We start from the raw sequence: 25,052 nt of genomic DNA on the forward strand, positions 1-25,052 counted from the left end.
TGTTTATTTTCTTCTAGAACTGGCAGCTGGCACGTGCTTTGTGTTTATTTTGGGTGGAGTGCAATTCTGTAAAAAGAAGTGATACCAAAAAGGAAGTCTGTCAATATCAGCTGTTTCCTCAGCCGCTGAGAAGCAGGCTCAGCTTGCCTCAGCCTGAGCGTTTGGGGTTTTTTATATTCTGTAATACTGAGTTTTACTCAGTAAAGAGATGATTGATTGATTGATTGATTGATTGATTTTGAGGCAGGGTTTCACTGTGTAGCCTTGGCTGTCCTGGAACTCACTCTGTAGACCAGGCTGGTCTCGAATTAACAGGTTTGCCTGCCTCTGCCTCCCAAGGACTGGGATCAAAGGCATATGCCACCACACCCGACTGGGAATTCTTTATGGACAAACTAAGTGAATTACTTTCATATCAGACTCTAGACTTTACCATATCTTTCCTTCCCTTGATTATTTTAAAATAATTTTTTTTAAAATACCAGGAATGGAAAGGTTTGAGCAGGACATAGGACAGGGCCAACCAAACTGAGTATATCCAAAAAAGTTCCGAGGAAGCTGCTACATGGTAAGTGAATGTTTACAAAGAGAATGTCCATTATGTGGGCATTAACATCCCCGCCCCCAATCTTGGAAATTACTATCCATATGTGAAAGTCACAAAGGTGATGTTCCGACTTCACCCTCCTGTCTTTCCACCAATGCTGTTGTATTCCTTTTTCTGTTCCTTCTAAGGCAGAAAAGAAGGGAGCCAGCAACACCATGATTGGAATGATCTTCGGATGCTATGCGTTATTTGAATTGCTGGCATCTTTGGTGTTTGGAAAATATGTAAGTTTTGGCAATCATATATATATATATATATCTTAATCTTCAAAAAATCATGGGGGGAGTTATTGTAACTTACTAATCTAGAATTTCAATAGATACAGAAATAAAGCCATTATATCTTTATAAATGATGCCACCGTTCTCTCTCTTTGTGGTTGATTTTAGTCCCTTCCATGCCTCTGGACAGTGTACATTGCAATTCTTGTAAACGATTATTTTTATATGACATTAGACCACATGCTTTCCTGCAGTTTTATATGTTGTACTAGGCTTGTTTATGTAAATGTAGACTTGTTGAAGCAATCCGTTTATTACTTTTATTGCAGCTTGTACACATTGGAGCCAAATTTATGTTTATAGCAGGAATGTTTGTCTCAGGAGGAGTTACAATTCTCTTTGGGTAAGTAACTTTCTAATGTCTGGGAACAAGGACTGATTTCATAGTCTATCTGCTAAAAATGTTAATGGCTTTAAAAGTTTCCTTAAAGTTTTATTGTTACTATATGTTTATGGGGGAGGGTGCTGTGCAGGTGGAGGGCAGAGGACAATACGGTGGCATCGTTTCCTTCGCGATGGTCCTCCTTTACATGGGTTCCAGGTGTTGAACTCAGGTTGCCAGGCTTATGCTCCAATCACCTTACCTCTTTTTTTTTTTTTTTTTTTTTTGATTTATTTATTTATTATATGTAAGTACACTGTAGCCGTCCTCAGACACTCCAGAAGAGGGCGCCAGATCTTGTTACAGATGGTTGTGAGCCACCATGTGGTTGCTGGGATTTGAACTCTGGACCTTCAGAAGAGCAATCGGGTGCTCTTACCCACTGAGCCATCTCACCAGCCCTCACCTTACCTCCTAAGCCATCCCACTGACCCATTAACGGCTCTTTAAACCAACCAGTACTATTTTGCCAGGTGCTCACCCTGTGATTAATGGAGGCAGGTGGGTGGGAAGCAAATAGAAACATGGTTGACCTTAAAGAGAGTCCTCCAAAGTCTTCTGTTGAAGCAGACATGGTGCTGAAGACCCGTAATTCCAGCTCTCCAGAGGCAATAGAGGAGAACCTCAAGTCTGAGGTCAGCCTGCGCTATCCAGGAAGACCCTGTGTTAAAACAATAGAGAAAACAGAACTGTGGCTCCTGAATCCATCCACCCCACGGGGACTCCCGTGGCCACTCACGATGGAAACTTAACAGTCTTCTGAGTCGTAGAAATGTTTTGCTTAGAGAGAAAAGAGAATCTGTTCGTTACAGAATCAGCTCAAAGACCCCTGGCTGTGGATGCTGAAACTCACCATCAGATATCTTTCTTAGCTTCTTTTGTGTAATGTTCCTAGACAGGCTCCCCCAACTCCTTTGGTTTTGTGGTTGTTTCTGAGACAGGGTATCACCATGTAGCCCTGAGTGGACTGGAACTGTATAGACCTGACTTGACTGGCTTGGAGCTCACAGAGATCTGTCTGCCTCTGCCTCGGAATGCTGAGACAAAAGGCATGAGTTTGCTCTTTCCCATCACTATCTGCTAATAACAAGATACCAACCACACAGGATTTGCACTGTGCTAGGTGTCAAAGGTATCCAGGAAGTAACTTAAGTCCTGTGAGCAACTTAAGCATAGCTCTGCATGACTATTGCTGGACAGTGGGTGAGGCCTTGGGTTCAACACAGCACCATGATAAATAAGTAAACAAATTAAAAGTAGAGATGCACTTGGTAAGATGAGCATCAGTTATAGCAGACAATATGTCTGATGTGGAGAACTTCAGTATCCTCTGATTTTGATACCTATGGCAGGTCCTGCCATCACAGTCTTCTGTTGGTCCAGGGGAACCACAGTATTCCAAAGAAGCCTATTTAGAATTAATCATCTTGGGAATCAGTTATACCAACAAAAAAGGGACAGCTAAGCTGTCATGGCTTGAATTATAACAAAAATTCAAAACGGTAATTCCCTATCAAAAAGTATGACAACCAACCCCCCTTCCCACACCAGGGCTTCCCTGTGACATCCTGGCTGTCCTGGAACCCCTCTGTAGACCAGGATGGTCTTGAACTCACACAGACCCACCTACCTCTGCCTCCTGAGTGCTGGGATTTAAGGCGTGTGCCACCACCAACCAGCTGACAACCTATTTTATCTAACAACTTTGGAAAGTGTGGTTCTCTTCAGGGGTATAGTGAATTAAAAACTGAAAGCAGTTTGACATTTGACAATTGTCGTATTTTTTTTTTTTTTCAGTGTGTTGGATCAACTTCCGGAAGGACCGATATTCATTGCCATGTGTTTTCTGGTGAGAATAGTAGATGCCATAGGCTTTGGTGCGGCCATAACAGCATCGTCGTCCATCCTTGCTAAGACTTTCCCAAATAATGTGGCTACAGTCATGGTATGTAATTTGAAATTCTTCTTAAGTCCTTTCTTACATGGTCAAAAGATTTGTTTGATTTCTTCTTACATATGTTTACCCCACTCTCTTGTGTATGTTACCTCTTACATATCCCCTTCACTGTGATTTCCAGTTCCAATAGCAAGTGAAAAAAATTAAAAAGCACAGCATTACTTGGTGTGGTGACACATACTTGTAACCCACTACTTGGGTGGTTGGAACATCAAAAGTTTGAGGCCAGCATGGGTAAAAAACAAAGCAAGCAAAGAAATGGAAATGAATCCTCTGTGACAGCTCTGCTCCAGGAAGAGAGGGCTTAAAAAGAAGTGGGAACCTGGCACACGCCTTTGATCCTAGCATTTAGAAGGCAGTGTGTGTGTGGGGGTGGGGTGGGCAGGAGGATCTCCATGAGTTTTAGTTCAGACTGGCCCACACAGTCAGGCCAGTCAGAACTACATAGTGAGACCCTATATCCTAAGAAAAAAACCCAAGAGGCAGTGACCTCTAGTGTTCCCAGACACCCTTCCTGGTCTCTGCACTTCGATGGGTAAACACGGACCCAACATTTTCCTTGTTAAATCACTCTTAAAATAGTTTTAAACTATTTATTTGTTTTCTTTTAAGTCTGTATGAATATTTTGCCCATATGTATACATGTATACTACATACATGTGTGCCTGGGGAACAACAGAGGTCAAAAGAGGGTATCAGATACCCTGGAACTGGAGTTATGATGGTTGTCGTCCGCCATATGGGTTTGGGAATGGAGCCGAGGTCTTTTGCAAGAACATATGATCTTAACCAGTGAGCCTCCTCTCTAATCCCTGTCCCCTGTCCTGCCTCCTTTCTTTCTTTCTTTCTTTCTTTCTTTCTTTCTTTCTTTCTTTCTTTCTTTCTTTCTTTCTTTCTTTCTTTCTTTCTTTCTCTCTCTCTCTCTCTCTCCCTCCCTCTCCCTCTCTCTTTCACTTTCTTTCTTCCTCTCTTTCAGATCTTTCAGATCTTCCTCTACGTTAGAAGTTATCTCTCATGGCTCAAGAGAGACCTTGTGCTACTTTCCCCAGATTCATGTAGGAGGCCTCAGGTTGTCTTGAAATTCTCAGAGCACTTCTGTCTTGTCTGAGGAGCACCCATCCAATTTCGACTTTTCTGACTATTGCACCTGTCAGTTTATCCATGAGTCAACTTACTCCACATCAGACTTGTTGACCTCTTAAAGAGCTGGTGTCCTGCAGAACACCATGGAATGTGCTGCCAAGGAGATTGCTATGAGCCATCCACTGGCAGTGAGATTGGCACGGGAAGTAGACTCCTCCCCTTTACCCCCCGCCCCCCCCCCCCCCCCATCCCTCCAGTCCCAATCTTCCATGGAGATTGCAGCCAGGGCCAACATGTTTCACACATTACTTAATCATGTGTGGCCTCTGCAGACTTTGACTGTAAAATTGTAAGCCCTTGTAGTGGGTTGGTCCGATGCTGCTTATATTCTAATGCTAAATTCTGGCTCTCAAGATCTGGTTGCCCCTGATAAGCAGATCCTCATGGGCACACCAAGGGATTCTATGCAAACCTTGTTCCCCAATTTAGCTGGTCAATAAAAGGTTAGAGTCTGTGGTTGGGCAGTAGAGGGAGGAAGACAGGACTGGAGGATTGAGTGAGGGGGTTGCAGGTAGAGGAGAGAAGAGGGAAGGAAGGACATGAGGCTGGGAGAGGCCGCCAGGAGAAGAGATGGACCATGAGCTCAGGGCCAGGAGAACAGCAGTAATACAGGGCATTATGGCTGGGACATAAGTTAGAACAGCTCCGAAGCTGCCCAGTCTGGGCTTACAGTTTGTAAATAAAATACCTGGATTGTGTGTCTTCTTTACAGGCTAGATAGACTGCTTAATTCCATTTAACAAGCCATGTTTGTATTTAAAGCCCTAGAAAACGAGATTGATTTAAAATGCTCCAGTTCCCTCGACAGTAAGGTTCTTTTCCACAGGACTGCCTTGTTTATTTTATGTTTAGTTAATTTTATGCAGTACAAAGTTAGAAACTTATGAAATGGAATACAGAATATGGTAAATGTTTGACACATCGCATTGCTGTTCTGACTGCAAACACACATCTGCCATCCAGGCACCCAGTGCCCTAGCTACTCCATGAAGGCTTCTTCCCAAGATTCCATATCTATGAACGCATACAAATACATATGCACACACGTACACACAAGTACACGTGCACACTTATACACGTGCAGACAGGTACATTTGTATACACACACATATGCACATACATACACATGCACACACATGTACAAACATACATGTGCGTATGGAGTAGCAGAGTGATTCTCTTCCCTTCTTTCCTTTCTTTCTTCCTTCCTTCCTTCCTTCCTTCCTTCCTTCCTTCCTTCCTTCCTTCCTTCCTTCCTTTCTTTCTTTCTTTCTTTCTTTCTTTCTTTCTTTCTTTCTTAAGATTTATTTATATTATGTATATGAGTACAGTGTAGCTATCTTCAACACACCAGAAGAGGGCATCGGGGGTCCAACCACAAATGGTTGTGAGCCACCATGTGGCTGCTGGGAATTGAACCCAGGACCTCAGGAAGAGTAGTTGGTGCTCTCCTTGGCTGAGTCATCTCTCCAGCCCCCTTCTTTTCTTTGCACAGATGATGACATACTCTTCACACTATTTAACACCTCACTAATTTTACTGATAAACTCACATTGGTGGCTACAGTATCTAGTTATAAAACCCATCCATTCTCTCCTTACTGGCTGTGCACACTTACACCGCATGGATATCTCCTACTTAATTAAAATGCTAGTGAATATTTAGATCATTTGCATCTTTTGTTCCTTTGTTTAGAACAGGGTCTCATTTAGGTCAGGCTGGCTAGAGCGCTCAACAGTTGACCTTGAACTCCTGGATTTGGTGCCTGAGTCCTTTCTCTTGGGTGCTGGGATCACAGGTGTCTGCCACTGCACCTTGCTTCACATTGCAAACAGTGCTACAGTAGCAGTGTGTGAACCAACATTTCTCTCTCTCTGTGTGTGTGTGTGTGTGTGTATATAAACTGTGAAGTGACAGTTTTAAAAGTAGTCCTCTCATAATTCTGTTTTTACGTACATTTTGAGAATTTCTACATGAGTACAATATATTTGTATAATTTTTATTCCTTTTCTTTAGTTTACTGCTTTGTGTGTGTGTGTGTGAATGTGTGTGTGTGTGTGTGAGTGTGTAAACACAGCTTCCACCAAGTTCATCTAGTGTTGCTCATATGTCTCTATGCTCAGCCCTGACCACAGTTGGATGGATACCCAATCAGGGGCTCCCCCTGGAGGATACTGACTCCCCCTTTCTTAGCAGCCATTGGTTGCCTGTAGTGCTCATCTGGGGATAAAGCTCTGTGAGATTTCTCCCATCCACAGCACGTCAGTCAGTGTGGTCATCATGCTGGTCTTCCTTAGGTAACTGTATTGTTGGGATGTCATGGATGCAACTTCCCTGTCTCATGCAGAGGACACTCTCTCATAGCGGATGTCCTGGGCCTCTGGCTCTTTCCATCTTCTGCCCCTATTCCTCGGTGCTCCCCGAGACTTAGGTATATGGGTTGTAGTGCATATATATCAGTTGGTGTTGAACACCCTGTGACCAGTTGTATTTTACATTTTGACCAGTTGTAGATTTCTGTAATGGGCTCCATCAGCTTCGAAAGGAAACATCTTTGATGAAAGGTGGGAGGTGCACTTCCCCGTGGATATAAGGACAAGTATTTCAAATGTGGTTACAAACTATACTGGTTTAGGAAAATGGCAGTTACCAGGGTCTATTTCCACGTCTATGGCCTTACAAGCCACAGGGAGGCTAGCTAGGTTTACAGGACCAGGCATTTTGAGATGGGGTCTTACTATGCCACTCTTTCTGGCCTGGGACTCATAGACATCTACCTTCCTCTCCTTCCCAAGTGCTGACATTAAAGGTGTGTGTCATTATACCTGACACTAGTAATTCTTCAACTAAAATACATGAGCTAAATCCTCGTTTCATTTTTGTTTTTTGTTTTTTTTTTACTTTTAGGGAAGTCTTGAGGTTTTTTCTGGACTGGGGCTGGTAGCAGGTCCCCCTTTAGGTGGCCTTTTGTATCAATCCTTTGGCTACGAGGTGCCCTTTATTTTTCTGGGGTGCATAGTTCTGCTGATGATACCACTCAACCTATACATTTTGCCTAGTTATGGTAAGTTCAAACTTAATACTCGTTTTAGACCTTTTATTTTACTTGTATGTCTTTGTAAAGGATACATTACGGTATGCTAGCTTTTAGTTAATGTAATCAATGATACCTCTTTTGCCGCACCCTCAAAAACTGGTTCTCTTTCCTAAAACACGGGTAATTAATTCATGAGAATTTTTGCTTACAGAGGACTAGGGATGTAGCTCAATTAGCAGACTACTTGCATCAAGTCCTAGGTTTGCTCTCTAGCTCCACACAAACAGAATGCATGGCACTCACCTTTAAGACACCTCAGCTATAGGGTGAGTTTAAGGCCGGCCTAGGTTGCATGAGGCCCTATCTTAAAATAAATAAATAAATAAATAAATAAATAAATAAATAAATAAATAAACACATATCACAAAATTTTCTAGGTTTTAGGAGAATCAAATACTTAATTTCTGCTCACAAGCCATTGCCATTGGGCTGAACTAAATCTTCACCAGAAATTGCTGTGGGCACCACATTTCGTCTACAAAGCAGTAAAAGCAAGGTGAGATCCCTATAAGTTCTAGGCCAACATGGCTTTAGGTTCTTTTGATGTTGTTGTTTTTTATTTTTTGGAGGGGGTGGTGGTGTTTGAGACAGGGTTTCTCTGTGTAGCCCTGGCTGTCCTGGAACTCACTTTGTAGACCAGGATGGCCTTGAACTCAGAAATCTGCCTGCCTCTGCCTCCAAAGTGCTGGGATTAAAGGCGTGTGCACCACCACGCCCGACTTGTTGGTTTGTTTTTTTAATAAGGTCTCACTATGTAGCCCTGCCCATCCTGGAACTCACAGGCTGGTCTTCCACTCCCAGAGATCTTCCTGCTTCTATCATTCCCAACTCTAGGTTCTAGGTCAACTTTGTGTACTTAGCGAGTTCCACGCCATCCTGGGCACAAAGTGACACGTTTGTTTTTCACTCCGTGAGTTTCTTTGAGATACATCTCAAACAAGCTAAAACATTCAGTGTAGCAGGGCAAGGCCAGTTATTCCTTCCCAGTGGGCCTTCTGCTTGTCTGGAGCAGTAATAGTTACAAGGACATAGTAAAGTTCCTGGCACAGTAAAGGAATCATTCCGGGTCAAGGTTTCCATCCCCACATAAATCACTGGTCACAGTGATAAGTACTGTATACTGTCATGGTTAACTGATAGGAGCTAACCAGGGCAAGGAGCACAGAACACTTTGGGCCATCAGGTACTTAGCTGTGGCTCATTGGTAGTTCTCTTTGGTCCAAATGAAATTTACTAGCCAGGTTATGTACATTGTGAGCAATGTACATAAGAATACAAGTCAACTTGTATTCTTGCTAGGTTACTATGGGGAACTGGGGAGAACAGAGCCAGCGAGGCAATACCAGAGTAAACCACAAGGTGGTGCTTATCCTCTTTACAAGTGTAAGGGATCAGGTTTTTTTTTTTTTTTTTTTTTTTTGGGTTTTATGAGACAGGGTTTCTCTGTGTAGCCGTGGCTGTCCTGGAACTCACTTTGTAGACTAGGCTGGCCTTGAACTCAGAAATCAGCCTACCTCTGCCTCCGGAGTGCTAGGATTAAATCAGTTTTTTGTTTTATGTTGTTTTCCCTTAGTTTAGCATCCTGGGCTATGTCCAGGTATGATGGATATTTGACTGATAATTGAAAAACCAGTCAGCAACAGACCTGGAGAGATGGGTCAGTAGTGAAGAGGATTGGATGCTCTTGTAGAGGACCTAGGTTCAATTCTCAGCAACTACACGGTGGCTCACAGCCATCTGCAATGGAATCTGATGCACTCCTTCTAGTGTGTGTCTGAAGACAGCTGCAGTGTACTCATATACATAAAAAAACAAAGAAAAGAAAAAAAGAAAAGAAAAAAAAAAGGGTCAGATTCTCATTTAGCAGAAGAAAAAAAATAACTATGACATTAGGAAATGAGAAAAGACAGCCAAGACAGGCTAATTAAAACTGGAATTTAAAAAAATCCCTAAGGCCGATAATATTAAGTTTGGAGTGTTTCTACATAAGTGCACTCTTACAGTTATTGAAAGTTTTAATGCAATTGAAAGTTTTAGGATAGATGTTACGTGAAATCTCCAACCCAAATAAACCCACGACTCAGTTAATATGAATAAAACTGCATGCCTAGATTGGGCAGATCTACCGCTACACTACCATCTTCCTCATCTGTGAGACCCCTTATTGCTTGCGATTCCTCCAGGCTTTGGGCTTCTGCTTCACTTTCCTCCCACCCCCTCTGTTGTCCTCTCTTCTCCCTTCCTCCATCTCTCCCAAACTTTCAGCTCCACCTTCTCTTCTCCTGCCCAATCACAGGCTCTAGCCTTTGTTTTACAAATTAAAGTAGGGGGAAGGTTCCCCGGAAGTCACGGAAGTCACAGACTCATTCTGCGTCCTAAGCCCCTCCCTGGAGAGTGGAATTAGCATCAAAATACAAGCAGTCCCTGGACCCTGTAACGAAGTTGTCTTTTGTTTTGACTTGTGAGCCGGCAGAATCCAGTGTTCTATACCCGCTGCTCATTCCTTCCACCCCCGTGGCCCGCCATACTTAGGATACTTAGCATTGTGTGTTAGGAGCCCTTGACTCATTTCCATATCTGCTCTCCAGTTGTTCCCTGATGTCCTGTTCTGACAGTCATGGCATGCCACGCCTCTCATTAAAACCCTCAACCTGAGAACCTGAGGAACCTGCGTTACACCATGGTGACAGGAGGGTCTATAGAGTTATACAATAGTCCCACCTCCTTTGGGGGCCACATACTACAAGACCAGAGCACACATCAAGCCCACTTCTCCTATGTTTTGATGTGTGCACACATACTTACGGTAAAGTTTAATTTAAAATTAGGCACAGTTAAGAGATGAACAATATGGGGCTGGTGTGGTGGCTCAGTGGTTAAGAGCACTAGCTGCACTTGGAGAGGAACAGAGTTCAAGTCCCAGCGTCCACATGGTGGTTCACAACCATCTGTAACTCAGGTCTCAGGGCAGAGCATCCTCTTCTGGCCTCTAAAGCACCAGGAACACATGGCAGGTTCCTGGCACAGACGTACATACAGGCAAAACACCACATACACATTAAATAATTAAATAATTTATAAAAGGAGATTAACAATAATAATGAAAGCATAAAACAAGTACAATTACTATAATTAAAGTTATTTAAAATTTAGAAACTCTTTGTTATTATTTTTATTATTATATATATATAATATTTATATTATTATATATATAAAAACCAAAAAAAAATATATATATATATATATATATATATATTTTTTTTTTTTTTTTTTGGTTTTTCGAGACAGGGTTTCTCTGTATAGCCCTGGCTGTCCTGGAACTCACTTTGTAGACCAGGCTGGCCTCGAACTCAGAAATCCGCCTGCCTCTACCTCCCGAGTGCTGGGATTAAAGGCGTGCGCCACCACGCCCGGCTATAATTTTTTAAAGACAAGGTTTTTCTGTGCAGCCCTGGCCATCCTGGACCAGGCTGGATTTGAGTTCAGTGATGCACCTGCCTCTGCCTCTTGAGTGCTGGGATTAAAGGTGTGCGCCACCATAGCCCTGCCCGATTTCTTATTTCTTATCTCAGAAGGCAAAGCTATCGCACTTGGGAATTACTAAGAGTAGATTTTAAAAGTTCTCATACAGAAAATGACAAGCAGGAGAGGTAAGGTGTGGCCTTTGTTAGCTCATTGGGTTTACTTATTCTAGTGCACATACATGCACACACATATACAAACATCAATGCCAGACACTACTGATAAGCCTCATTTTTACTTGTAAATTAATTTATTTTCTGAGGCTGGCCCTCCTGTCTCTGCCTGCAGTGTGACAGGATTGTAGGCAAACTCAAAATATAATCTTTATGAAACACACACCCTATCCTGAAAGCCATTTGAGCAGTTATTGAGTGTCAATAAAAGAGTTGTCCCATGAAGTTGAATTTGAATATACAAACTCTTCCACAGCCTCCTCTGACCCAGCGTGGTTTGTCTCTGTCCCCTTTTCTAAGTAGTTTCCTCAAACCTCTCCTTTGTAGGATAAGGGTGTCAAGTGGCACCGCCTGTGTGGCTCTTTTCATGGGCTTCCTCACTCCCCCATCTCTGATACATTTCAGGGCTGGTGTTGGCAACCAGGGACTTCTGTCTCTTCGAGGAGAATAGTGAAACACGGGGACACCCACGTACCCTTCAAACATTCCATAGGGTTTGCTTTGTTCTACCCAAAAGTTTTCACTTATACCCGTAATGTGTTGCTTTTATATATCCTTTTATTTATTTATTTATTTATTTATTTATTTATTTATTTATTTATTTAAGTTTTTTGAGACAGGGTTTCTCTGTGTAGCCCTGGCTGTCCTGGAACTCACTTTGTAGACCAGGCTGTCCTCGAACTCAGAAATCCGCCTGCCTCTGCCTCCCAAGTGCTGGGATTAAAGGCATGTGCCACCACGCCCAGCCATCCTTTTATTTTAAAACTTAAAACTATCGGTAAATTTTACTTACTTCATTTTCTGTGTGTGAGTTTTTGACTGTGTGCATGTCAGGTGCTCACAGAGGTCAGAAAGAAGGCTTGTGGGCACTGGAAACTAAACCTCTGTCTTTTGCAGGAGCAGCTAGTGTTCTTTACTGAGCTATATATTATAATGGATAATGTTTTCTGTATACCCAAGAAGTGTAACAGATTAAAACAAAAGGTTTTTTATAATTAACATTATTTTTATTTTAATATTATATTATTTGTTGTTTTCTCGCTGTCTCTCTCTCTCTCTCTCTCTCTGTGTCTCTCTCTGTCTCTCTGTCTCTCTCTGTCTCTCTGTCTCTGTCTGTCTCTCTGTCTCTGTGTGTGTGTGTGTGTGTGTGTGTGTGTGTGTATAGCCCTGCCTGGCTGTCCTGCAACTCTCTCTTGTAAACCAGGATGGCCTTGAACTTAGACTCCAACAGCCTCTCTCTTCCAATTGCTGGGATTAAAGGCATGTGCCCCATGCCTGGTTATTTTTACCATTTTAAATTGTGTGATGAGCGCAGAGGCCTTGGAGCCCCTGGAGCTGGAGCTACAGGTGATTGTGAGCCACCTGATGTGGGTACTGTAAACAGACCTCTGCTCCTCTTAAAGAGAAGTGAGTGCTCTTAATTGCCAACCCATCTCTCCAGCCCATCTTTTGTAATTTTCAATTCAAATTCATTGACGTTCAAAATCCACTAGTATCAACGGCCTGCTGGCAATACCTGGCTATGCCACAAGGTGGCACTATCCCCTCTCTAAAGTAAAATACATACTCTGGTTTGAGGGTGGCGCTTTTGAATGACAGTATTCTCTGTATTCTGAAATTTTCCCTGAGAATATTACCTAAAATAGCAAAAGTTTGCACACTCTTTGAATATTTAGATATTGCAGATAGCCATGCCTGATACTCAGATAGTCATGAACTTGGGTTAGGAGACTGGGAGAAATGATCTTAAATGATAAAAGTCGTTCACACCGCCTTCCAGTCTTTCAATGTAGGGTTTAGTTTGCACTCACAAAAGTAACCAGGTCTTGTTTTACAAAGAAAATGAAGACCCCCTCCTCCCATACCACACACACACACACACACACACACACACACACACACACACACACACTCTCGCGCGCGCGCGCAACCCTCCCCCCCACCCCCCCATGGAGCTTGAAGCACCTATGGTGATTTCTCTGTGGCTGTTCATGCCACTGTCCCATCCAAAAGGCCTTACTTTTAGATTGTAACGTAAAAACCTCCCGGCACACACTGATCGCACTGGACAGACACTATTTGTATTTGAAAACCTGAGATTTGCTTTTTTAAATTTTTTTTTTATTTCGGAGTTTTGTTTTGTTTGTCTTTGTTTGTCTGTCTGAGATCAGTCTTACGGAGCCAGGCTGGCTTCACTCACTATGTAGCGGAGGATGAAATGAATTCCTGAACCTCCTGCTTCTACCTCCCAAGTGCTGAGAGGCTGTGTATATGTCACCACGCCAGGATAAAAGTCAGTCTTTTCAATAAAAATTGATCATGCGTTCTAAAGATGAAGAGTTTGGAAGCTGATGTAGAAGAGACTATTTAATTTCAGGCAACCCGACTGTACTATTTATTTTTATTACTAGATAGGTAGTCTTACCAGCTTTGGCCCTCAAAGTAAGTTAAAAGATAACGCTAAGAGATGGTAATTGCCATGATGTATCTCTGTTTCTATTTTTAACCCAAGAGTCCGATCCAGGCAAGCAGTCCTTCTGGAAACTTGTCACCTTACCCAAGATGGGCCTCCTAGCCTTCGTGATCATCTCTCTCAGCTCCTGCTTCGGCTTCCTCGACCCAACCCTGTCTCTCTTTGTCATGGAGAAGGTAAGCACTGCTCTGCATGGGTGGCCCTGACTATGTGCCCTCAGGCTCCTTAGCTGTTCTAAGGAGGGAGACAGGGAGCTGCGCTCTGGTCCCTCAGTGTTGTTCTTTGAGGGATGAGACTTTGTGATCTGGGGCCTGATCCATTAAGAAAAAAATTTTCTCCTAGAGTCCAGTACACTGTCTCCTTCTACCTAAGACCTTGCTCATGTTGTTCCAGGTCTGGGTGGCCTGTGCAGGCATCTTCCATATTAGCTACCTAACGAGGACAGCTTTTCTCTAATTGTGTGAGTTGCAATGGGGCATTAGGAGTGGTCACTAGGTCAATGGGTCACTATGTCACTAGGACTTCTGAGGTGAGTTGTCCTCTGCTCTCAGATGTCCCCTGATCTACTTTCTCTTTAGCTATTTGATATAATCAGGTGACTATGGTTCATACTACAGACTAGGAGAAAGGAACCAAGAGTCTCTATTGCTGAAACATAAATGCTGGATTCCTATTATCTATTTTGCTTTTCACAGTGACACACCGTCTTCTGCACAGACCCTGACCTCCTGAAACCATCCATACATAGGGCTAGGATCCAAGAACATCCTTTAATAAGTTCTGTGTGTGACCTTTTTTTTTGTATACACAAAATTTGTGAAACAGTGTATATAAAATAATATCAGTTTGTAGAAATCAAATAATATGTTTAACATCAAATGCTACAAAAATAAAACTTCTAGGATGTCTGATTGGTGGTTGGAATTTTTTTCTTCCTCAGAACAAGTATTACTCATGTACAAAGTAAGGAAAAGTTAAAGGGAATTGGATGAAAGCTAATCTTTTTTTTAAGAGTCTTGAACATTTTTGCTTATTATAAAAAACCATTTTTGTTTCTTATATAAAAATATTGTACTAATATATATTCTAAAATTAATATATCCCTGCATGTAAAGCACCCTACCCTGTCTCCTTGTTCTTCCCCCACCTCTTCCTTTTTTATTTTTATTAGATTTAATTTTTTTTACCTATTCGTTTTAGATCCCACTCACCACCCCCCTCTCTGTTACCTGATCCTGAAAGACCCTAAGAGGAGCCCCTCGCTCAGGCCTCGGGATAATAGTGGACCCCCAAGAACTCACGAGAGTCCAAGCTTGAGGCAAACCATACAAGGCTTTATTCGGGGGCAAGCCAGAGCTCTGGGGACAACTTGTATCCCACGCAGGGGCAGAGGAGTCGACCCCAAGGGGAAAGGGGTCCCAGTTTTTATAGGTCCTCAAGGGGGAAAGGAGAAGGGAGGAGTAGGGGATTTCCAGATCTAAACAATGTCTATTCTATAATGATTGATGTCTCAAGAAATGGGTATGGGAGGGAAACAAGGAAGGAGTCTAATGAAGGTGGAGGAACTCCGGATTGGCCCCGACTGTGGTTGCTGGGGAGATTTTCCGACTCTATTCCAGCAACCAATATCACAAACACCCGGCAGTGAGGTGTGAGGTGCAGCAGTGGGCACACACCTGGGTTCAAGGAACAGTCAGAACATTGGCAGACACACAGGTTCGAGGAGCGGCCAGAGCATTGTGCACCTCTATTTTTCTAAATCAGTGAAGCTAGTTCTGCTAACAATGAAATCTATTTTGCCAATTTCAGGGCTTCTGTGACCTTTTACATTCTGTCAGGATCTTTCAATCCCACAATCCCTTCCCCCTCCCCTTCTCCTCTGAGCCAGTGATGGCTCCTCTGGCTATGTTCCCCACCCCCACCCCTGTCTGCCCCAACCTGGCACACTTCAAGTCTCTTCATAGCTAGGTACATCCTCTCCCACTGAGGCCAGACAAGGCAGCCCAGCTAGAAGAACACATCCCATGTACAGGCAACAGCTTTTGGGATAGCCCCTGTTCTAGTTCTTGATCGATAACTTGATTAGATGGAAAAGTATCTAAGAGCCAGGCGTGGTGGCGCACGCCTTTAATCCCAGCACTTGGGAGGCAGAGGCAGGCGGATTTCTGAGTTCGAGGACAGCCTGGTCTACAAAGTAAGTTCCAGGACAGCCAGAGCTATACAGAGAAACCCTGTCTCAAAAAACCAAAAAAAAAAAAAAAAAAAAAAAAAAAAAGGAAAAGAAAAAAAAAAAAAAGAAAAGTATCTAAGATATTAGTAAGATATATCTCTGGGTATGGCTTGAAGTTACTTCCAGACAGCACTAATTAGGTAGGACGCCCTCAGTGTTGGAGCATCATCCCAGAGACGGGGCTAGAAGAAACACGGGAAGAAAGGAGGAAGCCAGAGAGCGCAGGCACTCTGTCTGCCTCCTGGCTGCCACCATGCAAGTTCTCTGCTCTCCTGCATCCTCCCCTCCAGGATGCTCTGAAACCATGAGCCAGAATGAGCTACAATCTCTCCCTTTCACACTGTTCCCTAGGCACAGCCATGGCCAGCTAGCCACAATAGGAATACTGCGTGTGACTGATAGACTTCTGTTAGCAGAGCTCAGGCAGAGGAGGGAAAGGGGATGCTTATTTTAAAGGGAGATGTAGCATTCAAGTTTAACATGGCATTTTTTTTCCAGTTCAGTCTGTCAACTGGATACGTGGGACTGGTCTTCCTGGGTCTGTCTCTATCCTACACCATTTCTTCGCCGCTGTTTGGTCTACTCAGCGATAAGATGCCTGTACGTACACTGAATTATACTTGAGTTGCTTTGCATGTTTAGATCTATAGCTACTTCCCCAGAATTCTAAGGCTCCATTGCTTAAAGCTCACACTTTCAACTGGTCTGAGAGAGAGAATCCAGCATCTCCCAGCCTCAGGTGCTGCTCAAAGAGGGCACAAGTTGAGTATTTCAGTGAAAATGAGTCTGATGGTAAAACTCCTGCAAATGACAACTAGACTATGAGATTACTTGTTCTTTTAAGAGAGGGCCTTACAATATGGCCCAGGCTGTTCTGGAACTCGGTCCTCTTGCTTCAACCTTCCCTGAGCCAGGATCACAGTCTACCATTGTCAAGACAAGCCTGGCTTAAGCTTTCTTAATGACCCAAGTGAAACAAAGTAAAATAAAACAAAAACCCCCTGATCCTAATAACAAAGGCAGAATCTTAGCAGTTATCAGACTTGATCAGATGGAGAAACTGTTACAGGGAAATTCTGACTTAGTGAGTCTGAAATATGGCCCTGGAAATGTGCATTGTCCGTTCGGTAGCCATCTTGAAAAGAATCCCTTCTGTTCTCCCTCAGTTTGGCCTAACCCGTTTGGGCTTCATGACTAATATGCAGAGGCAGCACCGTTAACCAGACTTCACGTCTCCATGGCTGTCTCTGAGGCTTTACCACTTACATTTTACATTTTTCTCTCTTTAGCTTTTCACATACATTTATCAAGACATATATATTACAGGAATTGACTTAGTAACCCAAGTCTCAAAAGAATAATGCCTTCTTTTTTTTAAAAAAGATGTACCTTCATTTTTGTCTGTGTCTGTGCATATGTATGCCACATGTATGTGGGTGACCTCAGAGACCAGAAGCAGGCATTGGCTGTCTTGAACCTGGACTTCTAGGGGTTCTGAGTCACCTGACCTAGGTGCTGGGAAAAAACTGGTGCTGGGGAAGGAGTAAGACAGTTTTAGCAGTGTATGGATTACTATTTCAACAATGACTTTGGCTAGGCGTGGTGGCATGTGTCTTTAATCCCAGCACTCGGGAGGCAGAGGTGGGTGGATCTCTGTGAGTTCAAGGCCAGCATGGTCTACAGAGGAGTTCCAGGACAACCAGGGCTACAGAGGGAAACCCTACTTCAAAAAATCACATCCCCACCACTCCCTCACCACTTCAAAACAAAAAAACAGTGACTTTGATTTGGAAGTATATTAAAAGAACTTTGAACTGCATTTCAAAACAGCCTTTGGAGATAAATGTGAAGACATAACCTTAAGCCAGGCGTTACCTTAGCAAATGTCAGTTACCCAGCTCCTGGGAGGCAGAGGACTAAGAGATTATTAATTCAATGCTAGCCAGAGCTATATTGCAAGACCTTGCTCTAAAAAGAAATCCATAGGCAAGTTCTTAGATGTTTGTAATAGTTCATGATGTGCAGGTCTGTAGCGTGCTTCCCTCCTACCTGACTTCTATGCTCAGCTTGTAAAATATTCTCCTTGCCCTTAAGTTTATCATCTACCGATTTTCTCGTAAATATATAACTTTGTTTGCTTCAATGGTTTTGGATTTTTGAATGTTATTACTGTAAGTTTTTAAAAAATTGTTTGATTATAGAGGGTCTTTTGGTTTAAGCTTAAAATTCTTTTTTTTTTCTTTACCAGAATTTAAGGAAATGGTTTCTGGTTTTTGGAAACTTAATTACAGCTGGGTGCTACATGCTCTTAGGACCTGTTCCTCTTCTGCACATCAAAAGGTAACTTTTCTTGTCCCCCGTGCTTTTTGGAGAAACAGTAATTATTTAACTTTTCAATGGCTTGGTACTGTGGGCATTGCTATTTAAACAATGACCTTGACTTAGGACAGTGGTCCGCGGTTTGCTTGATTGACAGAGCGTTATTTACTAGAAGTGGGCAGTTCTCCAAGCAAATCTTAAAGTTTTTATCAGACGAGAAAATACCCATTCTTATCTCTAAAGTGTTTGTCTGCTTTGTTAGCTGAGCCTGGCTTTGAACTTATGATCCTCCAGACTCCTCTCAAATGCTAGGATTATATGTGTGTACCATCTTATCTCCCCTCTCCTGTGTTTTAATTGCACAGTTGTTTGGAATAATTTCAGAATAGCATTTATTGCTAGCATCCTTGGCTTGATGCGTAAGAGAATACAGTTTATTTATTTGTTTGTTTGTTTTTCGAGACAGGGTTTCTCTGTGTAGCCTTGGCTGTCCTGGAACTTACTTTGTAGACCAGGCTGTCCTCGAACTCAGAAATCTGCCTGTCTCTGCCTTTCAAGTGCTGGGATTAAAGGCGTACGTCACCAAGTCCGGCCTACAGTTTATTTTTAATTCTTTCTTCTCACTCACTGAGAGCAGGACTGAGGCTTTTATTGTTTCCAGGTCATTTTTTTAGCATGTAGTAGTTGCTCATTTTGTTATAATTTCTTTATTAAAATTTATCAAAAGGAAATGAGCCCCTTAGACTTTTCCACATACTTCTAGGATGACATGCTGTCACAGGAGGAGGGTGACTTTGGAGTCTTTTGGACCTGGATTTGAATTTTGGCCCTGTCAACTAGTAGCAGAACTTGAACAAATCATTTAACTTGCAAGAGACTGAGTTTTCTTGTCTACAGAAAAAAACCAGGGCCAGCAACACGGTCAACATATTAAGATACTTGCTGCAAAGCCTGGAACCTTGAGTTTAGGAGTTACAAGGTGGAAAGAGAGAACCTGACTCACGCTGGTTGCCCTCTGACCTCTACACATGCTGTGGCACACCTCCCCTGGAAAATAAAGAAATATGATTACACTTTTTAAAAGGAACTAAAGCTAATTAATACAGGCATGACAAGAACTAAATGTACAACGTCTGTCATGTACCTAGATGAAGCCCACACTGAGTGACAGTCAGTTTCTCATCTCTTCCTTTGCCCCCCACCCCCTTCTTTCCTGTGTTTAATGAGATGAATAACAGCATTGGCGTTGAGAGGATTTTGTTATGGTGAGCCGGCCAGGTGGTTACAGATGTGTAGTATGTACAACTAACCACATGTATGTGGATGTGTGACACATGTATGTGGATTGTGTGACACATGTAATATGTGGGTCATGTGACACATGTATGTGGATCGTGTGACACATGTATGTGGATTGTGTGACACATGTATGTGGACTGTGAGACACATGTATGTGGGTCGTGTGACACATGTATGTGGACTGTGTGACACGTGTATGTGGGTTGTGTGACCAGAAGTGACTTCAGGTGATGCATGAGCTGCATTTGCAGCAGAAGTCTAAGACTCCAGCGTGAGTTCTCCCTGAATGCCGTGGGACAAGGTGAAGAAGGCCAGCCATTTGTGCAGCTGATTCTGGGGTCCTGCCCCCCCTCGTATTTAAGTTTGTATCTTTTAAAATACTAATGCCTTGAGCCTGGCGTGGTGGCACACGCCTTTAATCCCAGCACTCGGGAGGCAGAGGCAGGCGGATTTCTGAGTTCGAGACCAGCCTGGTTTACAAAGTGAGTTCCAGGACAGCCAGGACTATACAGAGAAACCCTGTCTCGAAAAACCAAACCAAAAAAAACAAACAAACAAACAAACAAAAAAACCCCAAAAAACAAAATAAACCAAAAACCTAATGCCTTGTTTCCCCCATGTTTCTCTGCAGTCAGCTCTGGCTTCTTGTGCTGGTGTTGGTTGTAAATGGCATCTCCGCTGGAATGAGCATCATCCCGACCTTCCCAGAGATGCTCAGCTGTGCATAGTAAGTCTCTTGGTTGTCTGAAGAGCTGCGGTGTGATGGCTGGGGGTGGGATCATCAGTCTCGTCTCAGCTGTTCAGTCCCATAGGATGTTTGCCCAATAGTAAATCCTTGTGATTTCATAGCATGTAAATACTGTGATATAAATCAGATAAGTAATATGAGATCATCCTGGTGATAGCATAGTGACAAGATGCTGTGAGGTACAGTAGGTTAAAGGGAGATGCTTGGCTTACTGTATGTCTCAGGTGGTGTGCATGTGTGTGTGTGTGTGTGTGAGTGTGTGTGTGTGCCCCTGTTGACTGCAGAAGAACCGTCTTTCTTTGGTCATTGTTCCTTGTGTAGAGGGCATGTTCATGATCACTGAGGTCTGTACTTGTGCTGGCATTGCTCAGTGATGTGCAGAGGACAAAGAGCTGCTCCTGCATTTTCTTAGAGCAGACTTTGTTCATCCTATTTCAAGAATTTCTCAATTATATTCTTGTTTTTTTAAAGTTACATTTTTTAATTTTCTTTTAGATTTATTTCTTTTTTTATTATATTTAAGTACCTTGTAGCTGTCTTCAGTCACCCCAGAAGAGGGCATCAGATCTCATTACGGATGGTTGCGAGCCACCATGTGGTTGCTGGGATTTGAACTCAGGACCTTTGGAAGAGTAGTCAGTGCTCTTAACTGCTGAGCCATCTCTCTAGCTCCTCAATTATATTCTTAATTGGCATTTAATGCAAATGGGTTATGATTCTTATTATTATACAGGTGTAACTAAGTTATCTTATGACGATGCTTTCAAATTTGATTCACATATTTTGTTTGCGAATTTTTGAAATTATAACATCATTGTTTCACCCTTCCCTTTATTATCTCCAAGCCCTTCCATATCCCCCCCCCACTCTCTTCCAATCCAGTTCCCCCTTTTCATTGTTATTGCATGTATATATGTATTTGTGTAAATATATATTCCTAAACCTTGTCATTATCTATGATGTTACTTGTATGTGTGTTTTCAAAGATGACCATTTGGCACTGGACACACAGTTGGTGCGCTCTTCCGTGGGAAGAGCCACCTAACCTGCTCCTGGCTTCCCTCGGTTGCCTATGTTCTTTGTGTGGGTTTGATGTCCTTTTTGTGCTGCTGGTAATTGAGCCCAAGGCTTTAGGCATGCTAGGAAGCTCATATGCTACCACTGAGCCACTTCTCAGGCTCCCAGACTCTTTTTGTTTTTTTTTTGTTTTTTTTGTTTTTTGTTTTCTTTTAGAAATGAGATGTTCAGCTGGACGGTGGTGGCACATGCCTTTAATCCCAGCACTTGGGAGGCAGAGACAGGCAGATTTCTGAGTTTGAGGCCAGCCTGGTCTACAAAGTGAGTTCCAGGACAGCCAGGGCTACACAGAGAAACCCTGTCTTGAAAAAAAACAAAAACAAAACAAAAGAAGAAGAAGAAGAAGAAGAAGAAGAAGAAGAAGAAGAAGAAGAAGAAGAAGAAGAAGAAGAAATGGGATTTCTTATTTTTAGTTTCTTCATATGATACTTGGTTTATCTTAATGTATCTGTCAAGCAATCTTTCCACACAAGTTCTCCAGTTTTCCTCTCCATGACGGATTCTGTCCATGTTTCTCTCTACAGTGCAAATGGATTTGAAGACAGCATCAGTACACTGGGACTCGTATCTGGTCTTTTTGGTGCCATGTGGTCAGTTGGGTAAGTGAATGCATTTGCACCCGAGGAAGTGCTGTCTCTAAGGTACAGACAGAAAGCTGAAACACCAAGAAAGCCCATGCAAACCGGTAGAGCAAGAAAGCTAATTTACACTGTGTGACTCCAAGTCTACCATGTCAGCAGACTTCACACCAAACCATGACACCCTCATGAACCACACTTTGGGTGATTCTTAAAAGTTTCTTAGCAGAAGCGAATCTCAGATTTCTGAAATGCTTTCCTCTATTGATCCTCTTGCTTGCTTCTTTGCTTCTTTATTTACTTTCTACTAGACCTGACACTGCACTGTATGGTAGTAATGTGATACATACGAAGTCAATAACTACGAACTGACCTGACTCAGATACTGAGAGTAGAAAGAATAGGGGAGTGGTGACATGGCTGAGCAGGTAAAGCAATCGCCACACAAGCCTGGAGACGACCTGAGCTCAGGCCCGAGAACCAACATAAAGACAGAAAGCAGAAGGGAACCAACTGCACAAGGCTGTCCTCTGACCTTATGGGTGCTGGGCCATGTAGTGCATCCCCCACCCCCATAACAGAAGGGTTCTTTGAAACCCATGCTGCCTACTGTTGTTATTGTTATGTAGCTCACCACCTTCACTGCAGCAATTCCACTTTTACAAATGTTGTAATCATCATTCTTTCTCTCTCCTCCCCCCAGCCCTTCTCAGCTCTGGATCTGAGAATCCAAGTGAGAACCTTATAAACTGTGGGCAAGTGCTCTAACACTGAGCCACACCCAGACCTAGGATTCTCTTATGCCCAGCAATCACCCTGTCTGTGTAGCATTTGTTGTTCTAGTTTAAAGAAGACAAGTGACTAGGGTGTCCTGCATCTTCTTTTTAAGAACTATTTGTATATGTATGTATGTATGTATGTATGTATGCATGTATGTGAGTACACTGTAGCTGTCTTCAGACACACCAGAAGAGGACATCAGATCCCATTATAGATGGTTGTGATCCACCATGTGTTTGTTGGGAATTGAACTCCACCTCTGGAAGAGCAGTCAGTGCTCTTAACTGCTGAGCCACGTCTCTAACCCAAGTGTTCTGTATCATTTTTTGCACTGTTAGCTATTCACACATTCTTCTCCACATGCTAGAGCTTTCATGGGACCTATCCTGGGCGGATTTCTGTGTGAGAAAATTGGTTTTGAGTGGGCAGCAGCTATACAAGGCTTATGGACTCTGCTAAGTGTGAGTAACCAGGGATATGTGGGGTTTGCTTCCATTTTCTTCCATTTTGGAGACACTAGCCTTGGAGGACTTACTTTGACAGTGTGTTTCATTGTGTTAAAGGGTGTTGCGATGGCCTTATTTTATCTCTGGGAGGACTCAACGGCAAGAAGAAGGTATGGTCAACTGCTGGGCTTTTTTCTTCTCCAAAGAAATCAGCTCAAGAGAGTAGAAAAGAAGTATCATTTTGCATCCTTCTTGCTACTAGATTTCAGGGCATCCTAAGCCTGGTTATTTGACAGACAGGTCTAAAGAGGTTCTTGAGTTGAGATGTAAGTACTTAGTGTTTAGTTTTCTTTTGGGGAGGAATTGACACAGGGTTTCTCTGTGTAGCCTGGGTTGTCCTGGAACACACAATGTAGACCAAGCTAGCCCTGAACTCAGAATCTGCCAGGCCCTGCCTCGAGTGCTGGGATTAAAGGTGTGTACACAGCCACCACTGCCCGTTGTGTTTAGTTCTCTTAAGAAAACCAGTGCTGTTGTTTTTTTCTGCACTGTAGATCTAAAGCTCAGAACAGCCTTGGCACAGAGGAGGAAAGAGCTGCTCTCTTGCCCAATGACACCTAGCCTTGCAAGCTCTGGATTGATCCAGATCCAGAGACTGGTGCCTTGACGGAGACTGCAGTGCCTGGAGGAGCTTCCTGTGATCCGTGCTGCGGGAGCCATTCTCTGCTTCCTGTAGTTCCAGAAAGCTGGCTCACCAAGGCAACATCTATGAGAAAGGGCAAACCAACCAACCGGAGCAGTGTTTCTAAAAGACCGACCTTGCCCGTCAGGTTTTTATTGACCGTCTTTGCTTTCTTATTCTTGTGTTCACTTTTCACCCCAAGTTCACTCCAAAGTGCTGTGGATGTACCTCTTAAAATGAAGCTATTTAATTTGCATTGAACATATAAAATAGAATGAATAATTTCATGAAACCAGTTTTGAAAGATGGTCTTTCTCTGCACTGAAGTTTGTACTTGTCAAAAAGGCAAAATTCCTGCCTGCCATATAAAAACTCCAGAGCATTTCTTGGCTTTCAGTTTTTCTAAAAATGTTCGCGTGACAGGTCCAAGAAAAAACGATGCATGCACTTGAGTCCTGTGACATTTCCGTTCATGATCTTGGCTTATACACATTATTTGCATAACATTGTTTCTATTCTTAGCATGTCTTTGTTTTAGTCTCATAATTTGTTTGCTTATTGTGTTTACTACTTTTCATACTCGTGGGAAATGTGTTCCATCACGAGGCAGGGCCACACCTGCCTCCATCCAGCTAATCGAGAGTCGTGTGCTCCACATTGGAGAAACACTCCAACTTCACAGAAAGTCCTTGCTGCTACTTGAACTTAGAATGTCAACTTTGTACCTCCTGATTCATTTCCATATTGTAGTAGCTACATTTCCTTTCGAAGAGAATAATAAATGATTTTTTGTCTAGCTATTTATTGTATTCATTCAAAACACTTTTAAAACAAGGTCCCAAGTATGTCAGGGGGTTTGGAACTCAGCGTAGTTGAGGACAACCCTGAACTCCTGGTCCTCCTGCCTCTAACTTCCTAAGTGCTGGGATCAGCATGTATGCATCATTACACAGGGTATTGAACCCTGGACCTTGTGCATGCCAGGCAAGCCTTCTACCAACTGGGTTAGATGCACAATCCCTGATATACCTTCTGAATTCTTTCTCAGGCTCAACCTTGCATAGATAAGTACTATTGTGTTTATAAAAAGATAGATAGCAGAGATATGTTCTATGGAGGTGTAATCAGGTGTTGGGGCTGAGTGTCGCAGCAGGCTCATGCTGATGCATCCCTTCCCGCTAAGGGATCAGCCACAAGAGGGTATTGTATAGAACTGAGTTTATTCAGGGCATGGGGAGGGGAGTTAAGAGGGTGGCAGA

General features: G+C 42.9%; 1 protein-coding gene across 4 annotated transcripts in view; it reads left to right on the forward strand.

Moving 5' to 3' along the window:
* The window catches only part of Slc18b1 (solute carrier family 18 member B1), a 30,762-nt gene extending 6,171 nt beyond the window's left edge, over positions 1-24,591 (forward strand). The window contains exons 3-14 of one of the 4 annotated variants that reach the window (XM_021174458.3): positions 736-831; positions 1,157-1,230; positions 3,067-3,214; positions 7,277-7,433; positions 13,674-13,810; positions 16,363-16,464; positions 18,113-18,204; positions 20,114-20,209; positions 21,832-21,906; positions 23,033-23,126; positions 23,229-23,281; positions 23,666-24,591. In XM_021174458.3, coding sequence (XP_021030117.1) covers positions 736-831; positions 1,157-1,230; positions 3,067-3,214; positions 7,277-7,433; positions 13,674-13,810; positions 16,363-16,464; positions 18,113-18,204; positions 20,114-20,209; positions 21,832-21,906; positions 23,033-23,126; positions 23,229-23,281; positions 23,666-23,732 — 1,191 coding nt within the window. In that variant the 3' untranslated portion in view covers positions 23,733-24,591. Of the gene's footprint in view, positions 1-735; positions 832-1,156; positions 1,231-3,066; positions 3,215-7,276; positions 7,434-7,870; positions 7,963-13,673; positions 13,811-16,362; positions 16,465-18,112; positions 18,205-20,113; positions 20,210-21,831; positions 21,907-23,032; positions 23,127-23,228; positions 23,282-23,665 lie in introns of those variants that run through there. The other 3 variants (XM_029482804.2, XM_029482805.2, XM_029482806.2) reach the window with 3 other exon arrangements.
* Positions 24,592-25,052: the final 461 nt, after the last annotated feature.

Source organism: Mus caroli, unplaced genomic scaffold (genome assembly GCF_978045245.1).
Source record: "Mus caroli unplaced genomic scaffold, Mus_caroli_1 scaffold_9, whole genome shotgun sequence".
Lineage (NCBI taxonomy): Eukaryota > Metazoa > Chordata > Mammalia > Rodentia > Muridae > Mus > Mus caroli.